The following is a 12,450-nucleotide window of genomic DNA, read 5'->3' on the forward strand; positions in this document are numbered from 1 at the left end:
TGTCAAAATAATAGAGCAAGCTTATCTGCGAAAAGATCTAAACCTCCCAAGGACTTCCTAATTCATTTCACAAATATACGTGGTCTCAATTCTAATCTCAACGATGTCCATTTCCACTTGCAGTCTTCCAAACCCCATGTACTTTTTCTGACTGAATCTCAGTTATCAGTTGATTCAACTACTGCTCATCTCAGATGTCCAAATTATTTGCTGTATGATTCCTTTCGCCTCAAAGGTGGTACTTGTGCATATGTCCGTTCTGATATTCCCTGTCAGAGACTTGACAATTTGGAATCTCCTCTCTTTGATCTTCTCTGGCTTAAAATCTCTCTGTCTCATTGTGTAAAATTCATCTGTTGTCTCTACCGTTCTTCCAACTCCACCAATCACTTGGAGCTCTTTGACTTCGTCTCTTTGCAACTTGACTTTCTCCAGTCCAACTTTCCTAACAGTGAGGTAATTTTCCTTGGTGATTTTAACGTTCACAACTCCAGCTGGCTTCCGTTTTCTAGTCACACCGACCCAGCAGGTCGAGATGCTGAGGCTTTTGCAATTACTAATGACCTAGCACAGATTGTTCATTTACCTACAAGAATACCGGACAATCCTAATCATACAGCCAATACGCTTGATCTTTTTCTCACAAACAACCCTTCTAAGTACAAGGTTGAAGTGAGAGGTCCTTTAGGCACTTCAGATCACAACTTGGTGATTGTCTCTTCTCCAATGGAACCTTTATCTCATGGCTATTCCCAACCTTGTATTGTTTGGCATTACAAGAATGCAAAATGGGATGACCTGCGAGACTTCTTTTCTTCTTTTCCTTGGTCTGATTACTGTTTCAAAACTTCTGATGTCAACGTTTGCTCAGATCGTGTCAGTGAAATTATTCTTGCAGGAATGGAATCCTTTATCCCACACTCCACTTTAAAATCTCGTCCTTTATCTAAACCTTGGTTTTCCAATAAATGTGCTAAGGCTGTCCAAGAGAAGAACGTTGCATATCGTAATTGGCTTGTTTCTAATTCTTCAGTTTCATTTTCTGCCTACACCAAAGCTCGCAACAATTGTAAAGCAGTTATTAATCAGTCCAAACTAGAGTTTGAACAGGCTAAGAGTAGAAAACTTGCTTCTTGCCCTAATGGTAGCCGAGCATTCTGGTCTCTTGCCAAAGCTATTGGCCGCAACTTTTGCCCATCTCTGCTCCCACCTCTGTCCAAACCAGATGGTTCTGTTGTCACTTCAGCCAAGGATAAAGCTGACCTGCTAGCATCCCATTTTTCTTCGAGCTCATGTATTAATGATCTTGGTAAAACACCTCCCACCATTCCTAACACGCTCCATTCAATGCCTTCTGTGGTCTTCCGTCAAAAGGATATCAGAAGGATTTTGATGAATCTTGATGCTAAGAAAGCTCCAGGTCCTGATGGTATTTCTCCACTTGTTCTCAAAACCTGTGCTCCTGAGCTTACTCCTATTCTTTGCCGCCTTTTTTCACTTTCTTATTCCAAAGGTGTTTTTCCTTCTGCTTGGAAATTTGCTCATATCCAGCCAGTTCCTAAAAAGGGTGACAAATCCCTCCCATCCAATTATCGTCCCATTGCAATTACTTCTACTCTTTCTAAAGTAATGGAGAAATCAATTAACCGCCAACTCTTAAACTACCTAGAAACCTTCCGTCTGATCAATGATCGCCAGTATGGATTCCGTCAGTGTCGATCCACTGGTGATATTCTGGCTTATGTTACCCATTTATGGACTAATTCAATGGAAAGGTTCGGTGAAACACAAGTAGTTGCTCTTGACATCTCAAAGGCTTTTGATCGTGTTTGGCATAAAGGTCTTCTAAACAAGCTTCCATCTTATGGTTTGCCAACTGTTTTTAGTAATTGGTTATCCAGTTTTCTCTCTGATCGCTCACTGAAGGTGATGGTAGATGGCTCTCTGTCTTCTAACTTCTCCACTAATGCCGGTGTCCCCCAAGGTTCAGTTCTTTCCCCCACTCTTTTCCTCTTGTATATCAATGACCTTCTTCCATTGACTGGAAATCCTATCCATAGTTTTGCCGATGATAGCACATTGCACTCAACTTTCCATTTTGAGAAACCTTGTCCAGCTCAATCAGCTTCAAGTTCTCGAAAATCTGCTGCCAATTCCTTAAATGCCGATCTTCAGGTAATTCTCCAGTGGGGCAAAGACAACTTAGTTGATTTCAACCCTTCTAAAACTCAATCTTGTCTTATATCTCGCAAAAAGGATTCTTCTGCTCCTATGCTTATCTTTAGTGACACTCCGATTTCTAGGCAAAATGATATATCTCTTTTGGGGATTACCCTGACTTCTAATCTCTCTTGGCACAAGCACATTACAAATATTGCTTCCTCTGCATCTAAAAAACTTGGTTTTCTCTTTCGCTCTCGGCGTTACTTTTTTCCCAAACAGCTGCTCACTCTGTATAAATCGCAAATCCGCCCTGCCATGGAATATTGTTCCCACATCTGGGGTGGTGCCCCCAAAACCTCTCTCAGGCTTCTTGATTCCATTCAGAAGAGGGCAGTTAGGTTAATTAATGATTCATCTCTAACAGAGTCTCTCCACTCGCTTTCTCATAGACGCACTGTTTCTGCTGCATGCCTCTTCTACAGATACTTCCATGGGCACTGTTCTTCTGAATTGGCTTCTATAATTCCCGCTCTCTCCTTCAAAACAGTCCGAACACGTGCCGCCACCAGCCAACATCCATTTACTGTCCAACTTCAAACCCACAGAACCAACTTTTCATCTTCCTCATTTATTCATTCAACTGCCGTTTTCTGGAACAACCTTCCTTCATACGTATTTCCTGAAAATTACAATCTACAGAAGTTCAAGTCCAATATCAACAAATATCTTCTTTCGTCTTCTCAACCTCCAACCCAAGCACGGTACTAAGTACTATAGGTTATAATACCTCTCGTGTTTGGGGTTCTCATAAAAAAAAAAAAAAAAAAAAGTTTTGGTCTTGAACTTTCCTTTGCAAAACAAAGTAATAAAAAGAAACTATTTTTAAAAAAATATTTTTATCCTTATGAACCTATTTCAGATTGGCCCTTTATTTTTTTGGGTTTGTCCTTCATTTTTTTTTTTTTTTTGGGTTTGTTGTTTATTTTCTCCATGAAAATATTATTATTATTAGCCATACGGTGCAAAGAAGCCTGAGACTTATGCTGCACCAGCAAAAAAAAAAAAAAAAAAAAATTCTGAATTACCCTGAGAGAGAGAGAGAGAGAAAGAATCACCAAGAAAAAGAATAATGATGATATCCAGCTCAGAACCCTAGGTGTGCCAAGCCCATACTCAGCAGTTGTGAGGTCATGGAATGTATACAGTACTCAAGGTGTGGCTTGCCATTGCTTTATACAAGGGGACAATTACCCCCCTTATCCCTGCTAGCAAAATTCCTGTATATCATTGAAAAGACACCATGAAATACTCTTGCAGCCTGTCTGCACTGCTCAGAAAACTTCATATCTGACTGCACAATTACCCTCAGGTCCTTTTCATTCTCCACTATCCTTAGTGTAGTACCACCCAGTTGATACGTTACTCTGGGGTTACTGCTATCTTGTTGCAGTAGCATACTATCATTACTGTCATTAACAACCCTGTCAACCTTCGTATCATCTGCAAACTTAGACATTAACCGTGATATACCTTCATCAATATCATCGATAAATACCAAAAACAACAATGGGTCCAATACCGAACCCTGGGTGACTCCAGTAATAACTAGTACACAAAGATTAGTGTCCATTTAAAACCACTCTCTGTGTTCGTCCACTCAATGCCATTGAGTGGACGAACCCTTAATGCCATTCTGCTTCAATTTGTAAAGTCTTTCTTAGTTTTGCTCTTGAACTTTCCTTTGCAAAACAAAGTAATAAAAAGAAACTATTTTTTTAAAAGTAGTTTCTTTTTTTCCGTGTGCCACAGTATCAAAAGCTTTCCTAAAATCCAAGTATATGATATCAAAATTAACATCATAGTATCCATTCAAATTTGTCAGACAAGACTTCTCCTTAACAAACCATGCTGTCTGAACTATATCTGCAGTCTAGTCTAGATGATTCTGCATTGCTTCCTTAACCGGTGACCATTATTTTCCCTGGAACAGAAGTTAGACTAACAGGTCTGTAATTACTTGTCACTCTTTGATCCCGTTTGTGAATTGGGGACACATTTGCACATCTCCAGTCCATGGGGACCTCCCCCAAGTCCAAAGAAACTTTCATAAGTATCGCTGGCCGACCGGGCTAGCCGAGTGGGTAAAGTACCTGCCCGGCAACCCAAAGGTCGCGGGTTCGATTCCCCTCGGGCTTGGATCAAAGTACTGCAAAAACCTTGGGAGGTGCAATATGGCCACAGAAGCCGATGCGCCAACTACCAAATCAAAAAAAAAAAAAAAAAAAAAAAAAGTAAGTATCGCTAAGGGTTTGCTTACTTCCTTTGCTGCTTCCTTTAATATAACTGGATAGATCCCATCCAACCCAGGTGCCTTCCTTACGTTTAACTTCAACAATTTCTCCTACACTTTGCTCTCAGTTATAACAAAATACTTATTTCCGAGTTTGATAAACCTCTGGCATTCTCCTCCTTGAATAACTCCTTATGTGTTAATATAGATGCAAAATACTCATTTAGTTTGTCAGCTACCTCAGCAGGTTTATGAATGATTGAACTACAGATATCAAGAGGACCAATCTGATTCATCCCCTTCCTTCTAGAGTTTACATAAGTAAAGAAGTCTTTACTGTTTTTTCTTAGTATCCTTTGCCAAAGATGGCTTGTAATCTGTCTTTGCTTTCCTAACATTCTTTGTTACTTGATAACAGACTATCTTATATCTACCATAGGCATCTGTGTCTCCAGATAATTTATATGCATCCCATGCATTTTTCTTCTCTGCCTGGTCATCTGACATCTGTTTAGGCCTAAACCTTGAACTGTATTTCTTAGTTGGTATGAAAAGCCTAGTAGTTTCCAAGATTAATTCCTTGAGTGCTTCCCATTTAGAATTTGCTGTTGGTAACATCAGTTGGTCTCACTGTATAAAATTTAAAAAATCTCTCATATTGCTGTAGCCACCTTTACAGAACCAAAAACCCTTCCCTTTACCCCTGATGGTAGTTACATCTTTAAGTAAATCCCATCATCAGTACATTGTGATCACTGCCACCTTGTGATTCCTTTATCTGCAGATTTTTAATGCATGAAGAATCACTGCTGATAATCAGATTAAGATTATTACCCCCTCTGGTTTCCTCTCAAACATGCTGCTGTAGAAAACAATCATCCTTTAAATCTACAGAAGTCTTGCTTCTGTGCAAGTGACCAACACACAAGTCCCAGTCAATATCTGGGAAGTTAAAATCCCCCATTATAACACAATCTGATTTACTGGCCCATTCTATTTCTGTGTATAATTGTTCATTGTACTAATTAGTCATTAGGCCTATAACACACTCCTACTATCATTTTTGCCTTCCCAGTGTTTATGTCACACTAAACTGACTCAACACTGTACTGTCCACCCATGTCAACTGGATTCACTTCCTTAGATTTTGTTTCTTAATTAACAGCATCACCCCTCCTCCCATTCTATTCTGTCTATCCTTTCTCTACACATTATACTCCCAAAATTCCAGTTCTTCATTCCTTATCTCTGTGTGATACCATTTGTGTGATATCCCAACATCAGCCTTTGAGGTCTTCACCAGCACCTAAATTCATCAAATTTATTTACTATACTCCTTGCATTGGTGTACATGCAAGTATATATGCACCTATTCTTACTTTTAGTTGCCCCTACTTGTTCCATGATGACTGCCAGCAGCCCTTGAAATCCCCAGTACCTCGCTTTCCAGGCTGCTCCTCATTCCAATAGAAGCAGTACAAGGATCACTTTCACCTCTGCCTGTGGCTACCTTTAATCTATTAGTCAGTGAATCACTCCTAGTTAGCTATTTTCTGACCCACCTAACACTATCTCAATAGCATCAGCAAATATTCTTCTCCCTTTCTATTTAAGTGTATCCCATCCCTGTAGAATCTTTCCTGTTAATATAATATATCATCATCATCATCATCATCATCAGCCATTTTCAATCCACTGCAGGATGAAGGCCTCTCCAGCAACTTTCCAGTTCCTTCTGTTTTGAGCACTGGCCATCCATTTACTACTCAAAAACTCATGAATTTCATCTATCCATCTCCGCCTTTGTCTTCCAGGTTTTCTTCTAGCTCCTCTTGGGTACCATTCTGTTATTTTCTTAGTCCATCTGTCATCATGTCTTCGAGCTATGTGTCCTGCCCAAGACCATTTTAGTTCTTTAGTTTTGATAAGAATGTCCTTTACTTGAGTTTGCTGCCTAATCCATGTGTTTCTCTTCTTATCTAACAGTCTGATTCCCAATATAATTCGTTCCATTCTTCGCTGTGTAGTTCTTAGCTTCTCTTCCATTCTTTTGGTGAGTGCCCAAGTTTCACTTCCATAAGTCATGGTGGGGAGTATACATTGATTCATTATTTTACGTTTCAGACAAACTGGGATATTGCTCTTCAGTATGTGACTATATTTCCTGAATGCTATCCATCCAAAATTTATTCTTCTCTTCACTTCCAGCCATTTATCATTATTACAGCTAATAACTTGTCCCAGATAAGTATATGACTCCACCTTTTCAATTACTGCTCCTTCAATCATTATTTCCCTTTCCATAGCATACTTGTTCATCATTACTTTTGTTTTAGCCATATTCATCTTTAGTCCAAAATCCTTACTAACTGTGCATAACTGATTAAGATTTTCCTCTAATTCTTTGGGATCGTGGCTTATGACCACAATGTCATCTGCAAATCGTAAATGGTTTAGGTACTCTCCGTCCACATTGACTCCTTTCTGCGACCAGTCTAATCTTCTGAAAGCTTCCTCAAGGGCAGCAGTAAACAGCTTCGGAGATATTGTGTCTCCTTGTCGAACTCCTTTCTCGATTTTAAATTTGCTACTGTCTTTGTCTAGTCTAATAAAGGATGTAGCACTCTCATATATTTTCTTCAAAATCATAATATATGGAGTATCTATGCCTTGTCTTTCCAGTGCCCGAAACATTGCCTTATGCTGTATGGAGTCAAATGCCTTTTCATAATCCACAAATGCCAGGCATAATGGTGTTTTATATTCATTCGCTTTCTCCATTAGCTGTGATATTACGTGAAGGTGATCCATAGTTGAGAATCCTGTCCTAAAGCCAGCTTGCTCTTTCGGTTGATTCTCATCAAGTATTCTTTCTAATCTGTTAGTAATGACCCTTGTGAACAACTTGTAGATATGGGATAACAAGCTAATTGGTCTATAATTTCCAATTTCTGATTTATCTCCTTTCTTATGCAGCAAAACTATGATTGCATTATTCCACTGCTTAGGCATCACACCTTTTCTAATGCACTTTGTGAAGAGCCTTGCCAGTTTTTGTGTTATGTCTCTTCCTCCCAATTTTAACAACTCTACAGTAACTTCATCTTCCCCTGGGGCTTTCCGATTCTTCATTTTCTTCAATGCATGTTCTACCTCATCAGGAAGAATATCGGGTATGTCGTATGTGTTGCTACTTTGCAATCCATGTTCCCCACTGCTGGTATCATTCCCTCGCTCCTTGTATAATTCTCTATAGTAGTCTTCTGCTATTTGAATTATGCCTTCTCTGCTGTTTATAAGTACACCATCGCTATTCTTCAATTTCAGTATCATTTGTCTTTCTGTATTACTGCTCATGGCTGCTGATTTAAATCCTTTGTTTTCCCTTAATGCTTGTTCTACTTTTCTTGTGTTAAATCTTCTTATGTCCTCTCTGAGTCTCTTTCTAATGGCTTTGCATAACTCAGTATACTCAATTTTCTCCCTGTCAGTGTTTTTCTTGCTCTTCATTTGTCGTCTTTGGTTCATCATGACAAGTGTTTCTTGACTAATTTTTTCTTCTTTGGATTTCTGTTTCCCTATAGGTTTCTTGGGCTTTATCACTTTCAGAAAGTTGTAATATTCCTCGTCGATATCTTGGTCCTGAGCAGTCTGCAGAAGCTCAAACTTGTTCTTAAGTTCCAGTACATACTGCTTTTTCTCTTCCTCTGTTATTTCAAAGACCTTTGTATTATTTACTCAAGTCAGTTTTTTCCTTTCCTTTCCTACATCTATATCAAGTGTGCATCTTACCATTCTGTGATCACTTCCAACATTTACCTTATTCAGGACGGTAACATCATTCACAATATATCTTCTGTTAGTGAGGATGAAGTCGATTTCATTAGTTGTTAATCCATTTGGACTCTTCCATGTCCACTTTCTGTTCACCCTTTTCTTGAAAAAAGTGTTCATTACTGACAGTCCTTGAGATTCTGCAAATTCCACAAGTCTTTCACCTCTTTTATTTCTTTCACCAATTCCAAAATTTCCTATAGTTCCTCTTTCTGCGCTGTTTTGCCTTTTTCCAACCTTAGCATTGAAGTCCCCCATAATAATAGTGTAGTGGGTTTTCTGCTCATCTAGAAGACTCTCAATTTCAGTGTACATTTCTTCAACCTCTTCATCATCATGGCTCGATGTTGGTGCATAAATCATTATAATCTTTAGCTTATACCTCTTAGAAATCTTGAATATTAGTCTTGACACCCTTGGTGATGCACTTTTGAATTCCAAAATGTTGTTTTTAAAATCTTTATGGACCAGAAACCCACTCCACCTTCACTCCTTTCATTGTTTCCATTGGTGTACAGCAGATTTCCACTTGACAAACTTATAAGTGATTCATTTCTTCTTCTTGTTTCAGCCAAACCGATGATATTCCAATTCACATTTTCTAATTCCTTTTCCAGCTCTAATATCCTGTCTTCAGCTATATATTATATAGCTGTCATCAAAATAATTTAGTATTGCAACAAATTTAGCAAATGCTTTGTGTATTTAGAATTGTAATGATGAAAGTCATCAGAAAAATGAGAATAAAAATTGAAGTAAATAACCGTATTTGAATAAAAAAAAAAAAAAAAAAAAAACGGGGAATCATTTTGATTATTAATTCTTAATTTTAAGATTTCATTATACTTTCTTGTCTTTCAGGTGTCATCTTTATAGTTTTGGAGGTAAGTTCTGTGGCTCTTGGATCATTTGCTAAACCTGTTATTACTTTGACTTCACTGCACAGTAAAAAATTACCTTTGTTGATACTTACTTAGTAGTTAGAAATGTCATGTCTCTAAATATAATATTCTTGTAAAAATCCATTGTAGCGATATTTGTGCAAGAATGGGACTAGAAGAGAACCACTGATAGAGTTCAATGTGAACAAGATAAAATATCTTCATCCTTTTGTGACAGTGCTTTCAAAAGCTACATTTTCATGGTTAGTTCCTTTGCTTCGACTAGGATATCAGCGTCCTTTAGAATTAGGAGATTTGGGAAGTTTACCTGAGGTAATTGTATTTTTCTGTATGAAGCTTTCAAGTGATTACTTTTGATATTTGGTGAGAAATTTTCTTGATAGATCCACAAATATGACATGTAGAGTGAATTATCAATATATTATGCATTTCTTGTTATTTAATTTCTCTTCAATTCTGTAGCAGCAAGGGACAAGACTTCATGTTATATAATTCAGGATGTTATTTTGCGGTAATTATTATGTTTTTGTTTTGTTTTTTTTTTTACTAAAACTTGAATCTTTGTATGGAGTACAGTAGTTCTCAAGCACAGTTAAACTGTCATCCATGAGTGATATTTACAGGGCTGGAACACTCAGCACCTTCATAATTTAGCCTAATTCAAATTTTCTGTATAATTTGTGATATTACTTGGACTACTTAGAATACCGACCCCTTGCAATGGGTCGTTATTCTAAGTAGTTTGAGCCCAAATTGATCCAGAGGACAGTGGTTTTTCCTGTGACCACTTTCATTCAGATTTCATCATATGTGGCCTTTTTATTCACTGAATAATTATGAGTTGTTTTATTCCAGTGTCATTATTTTTGTATCAGTTTTGATTATCGAGCGTAACATTCTTATTTGTTGTGTAATCATGCAATTATTTCATTTGTGTTTTCTTTGATTTTAGTGTAGAGATCATAACACAGCTGTTCACATCTACTGAAATGCACAGATTATGAACTAAATAGTTGCACTTGTGGGGGGGAGAGCAGGTGAGTCTGCTACTCTGGTCCTGAACGTTGAGTGTGGGGGTTGGACTACTGACATGAGTTCCAGAAAAGAGGAATTGGAGAAGAATGATAAGCTCACTGAGGGTATTTGTCCTAGGGGCCTGTGCTGGCTTTCAACATCCCTGGAATGAAGTGTTGGATGTAGTGACCATGATTCTGCTGCAGCAAGGAGATGGGGGGGGGGGTTGACTACTACCATGACTTACAGAAAAGAGAAATTGGAGAAAAAAAGATAAGCTCAGTGAGGCTATTTGTCCTAGGACACATACTGGCCTTAGACATCCTCCAGCTAAGTAATTTGAGGTGGCAACAACAATGTAGAAGCTGATAGTGTTGGATGTAATGACCCCTGATCAGAGGTGTATTGCTCAAAAAAATAGTACCAGAATGCTCGTTCTCCAGAAGACTATATGATAACGCCACATCAACTGTACGGTAACTGAATCAGACTTCAGACTCATGGTTCATAGAACAACTAGTTCTAGCGCTCAGCTGATGGTGAATCAAAATTCAGCATTCCCACGCATCACGATATATCTCATTCATTAGATCTCTTTATCTAGCACATTGTACTTTAGAAAGAAACGTTAAGTTTCATTGCAAAATTTATATTTTTGTTTTTAAATAAATTTTAAAAGAAATCTATTAATTTTAAAGATTACTATTAATATATATTTTTAGTAGCAATGGGTAAAATAGATATTTCTCCCTCCTATTTGATTATGCCATTGTTTCATAATATTAAGTGTATAAATTTAATGATTTTCTATTATGACATTTAGAAAAAAAAAGTACTGGAATGTTGTTCTGGTGCGTTCCGGCCTGAATACACCACTGCCCCTGATTCTGTTATAATTACAGGACGCCAAAAAAAAAGTTTTTTAGTGAATTTTCCCCAGTCATGTTAATGATATGTATGTAAATTGTTTGAACAATCACAACTAATTCACAATCATTATATCCTCAATGATGAATGAGATTTACAAAAGATCTTTAATCTTTTGTAAATCTTTAATGCCCTGTAGATAGTATGTAATAATAATAGAAGTATTTCATAATGCAGTATTAGAAAAAAAATTTTCATCTGTGTAAGATTCCTGTTTTGACTACATACTGTTCAATACTGTTTCTGCACTTTCACTGTAATAAAATGCAATGCAAGCTAAGGCAGATTATGAGAAGCATCTGGCAATGACTGCAAAGAACAGCAGCAAAGACTTCTATGCTTGTATAATTGGTTGAATCACATTGGGTCACTTGATGTCAGTGGAATAACTGTTGATAACCCTGCTGAGGTTGCTGATAAACTGAATAGATAATTTGCATCTACATTCATGCATGAGCAATTCTTTAATGAAGGGATTCCAGAAGTTTATCAAACTGTAATGAGGTGCTAAATGATTTTTTGATAACTGAAAAAAAGTGGAAGAGAAATTATTGAAGCTAAACATAAAAAGGCATCTGGGGTGGATGGAATCTATCCAATTATATTGAGTGAGGCAGCAAAGAAGGTAAACAAAATCTTAGCTATAATTATAAGGAGATTCCTATGGACTGGAAATGTGCGAATGTATCAAGTCACAAAAGGGGATCAAGAGGAGACATAGTAATTACAAACCTCTCAGCTTAATGTCTGACCCAAGTAGGGTTGTCAGGTTTTCCCAAAAAAAAAAAAAAAGTACAAAAAAAATTCAAATTGTCTAATATTTTAATTATACTTATTTTGATATTTTGCCCTTTTTAACAATTGTTTATCATGTTTTACATATTGAAGGAACTCTTTTTTTTTTTAAATCCCCAAACACGAGAGGTATTAGAATCTATAGTACTTCTTACTGTGCTTGGGTTGGAGGTTGAGAAGATGAAAGAAAATATTTGTTGACATTAGGCTTGAATTTCTGTAAATTGTAATTTTAAGGAAATACATATGAAGTAAGATTGTTCCAGAAAACATCAGTTGAATGAATATATGAGAAAGGTGAAAAGCTGGCTATGAGTTTGAAGTTGGACAGTTAATGGATGTTGGCTGGTGGTGGCATGTGTTCGGACTGTTTTGAAAGAGAGCGGGAATTATAGAAGCCAATTCAGAAGAACAGTGCCCATGGAAGTATCTGTAGAAAAGGTATGCAGCAGAAACAGTACGTCTATGAGACAGCAAGTGGAGAGACTCTGTTAGAGAGGAGTCATTAATTAACCTAACTGCCCT

General features: G+C 37.4%; 1 protein-coding gene across 2 annotated transcripts in view; it reads left to right on the forward strand.

Moving 5' to 3' along the window:
* The window catches only part of LOC150081824 (ATP-binding cassette sub-family C member 8-like), a 1,084,700-nt gene that overhangs the window by 25,490 nt on the left and 1,046,760 nt on the right, over positions 1-12,450 (forward strand). For both annotated transcript variants that reach the window (XM_090378918.1, XM_090378919.1), the window contains exon 2: positions 9,319-9,501. In XM_090378918.1, coding sequence (XP_090235044.1) covers positions 9,319-9,501 — 183 coding nt within the window. The remainder of the gene's footprint in view (positions 1-9,318; positions 9,502-12,450) is intronic.

This window comes from Mastigoproctus giganteus, chromosome 8 (assembly GCF_048544385.1).
Source record: "Mastigoproctus giganteus isolate SK-2022 chromosome 8, ASM4854438v1, whole genome shotgun sequence".
NCBI lineage: Eukaryota > Metazoa > Arthropoda > Arachnida > Uropygi > Thelyphonidae > Mastigoproctus > Mastigoproctus giganteus.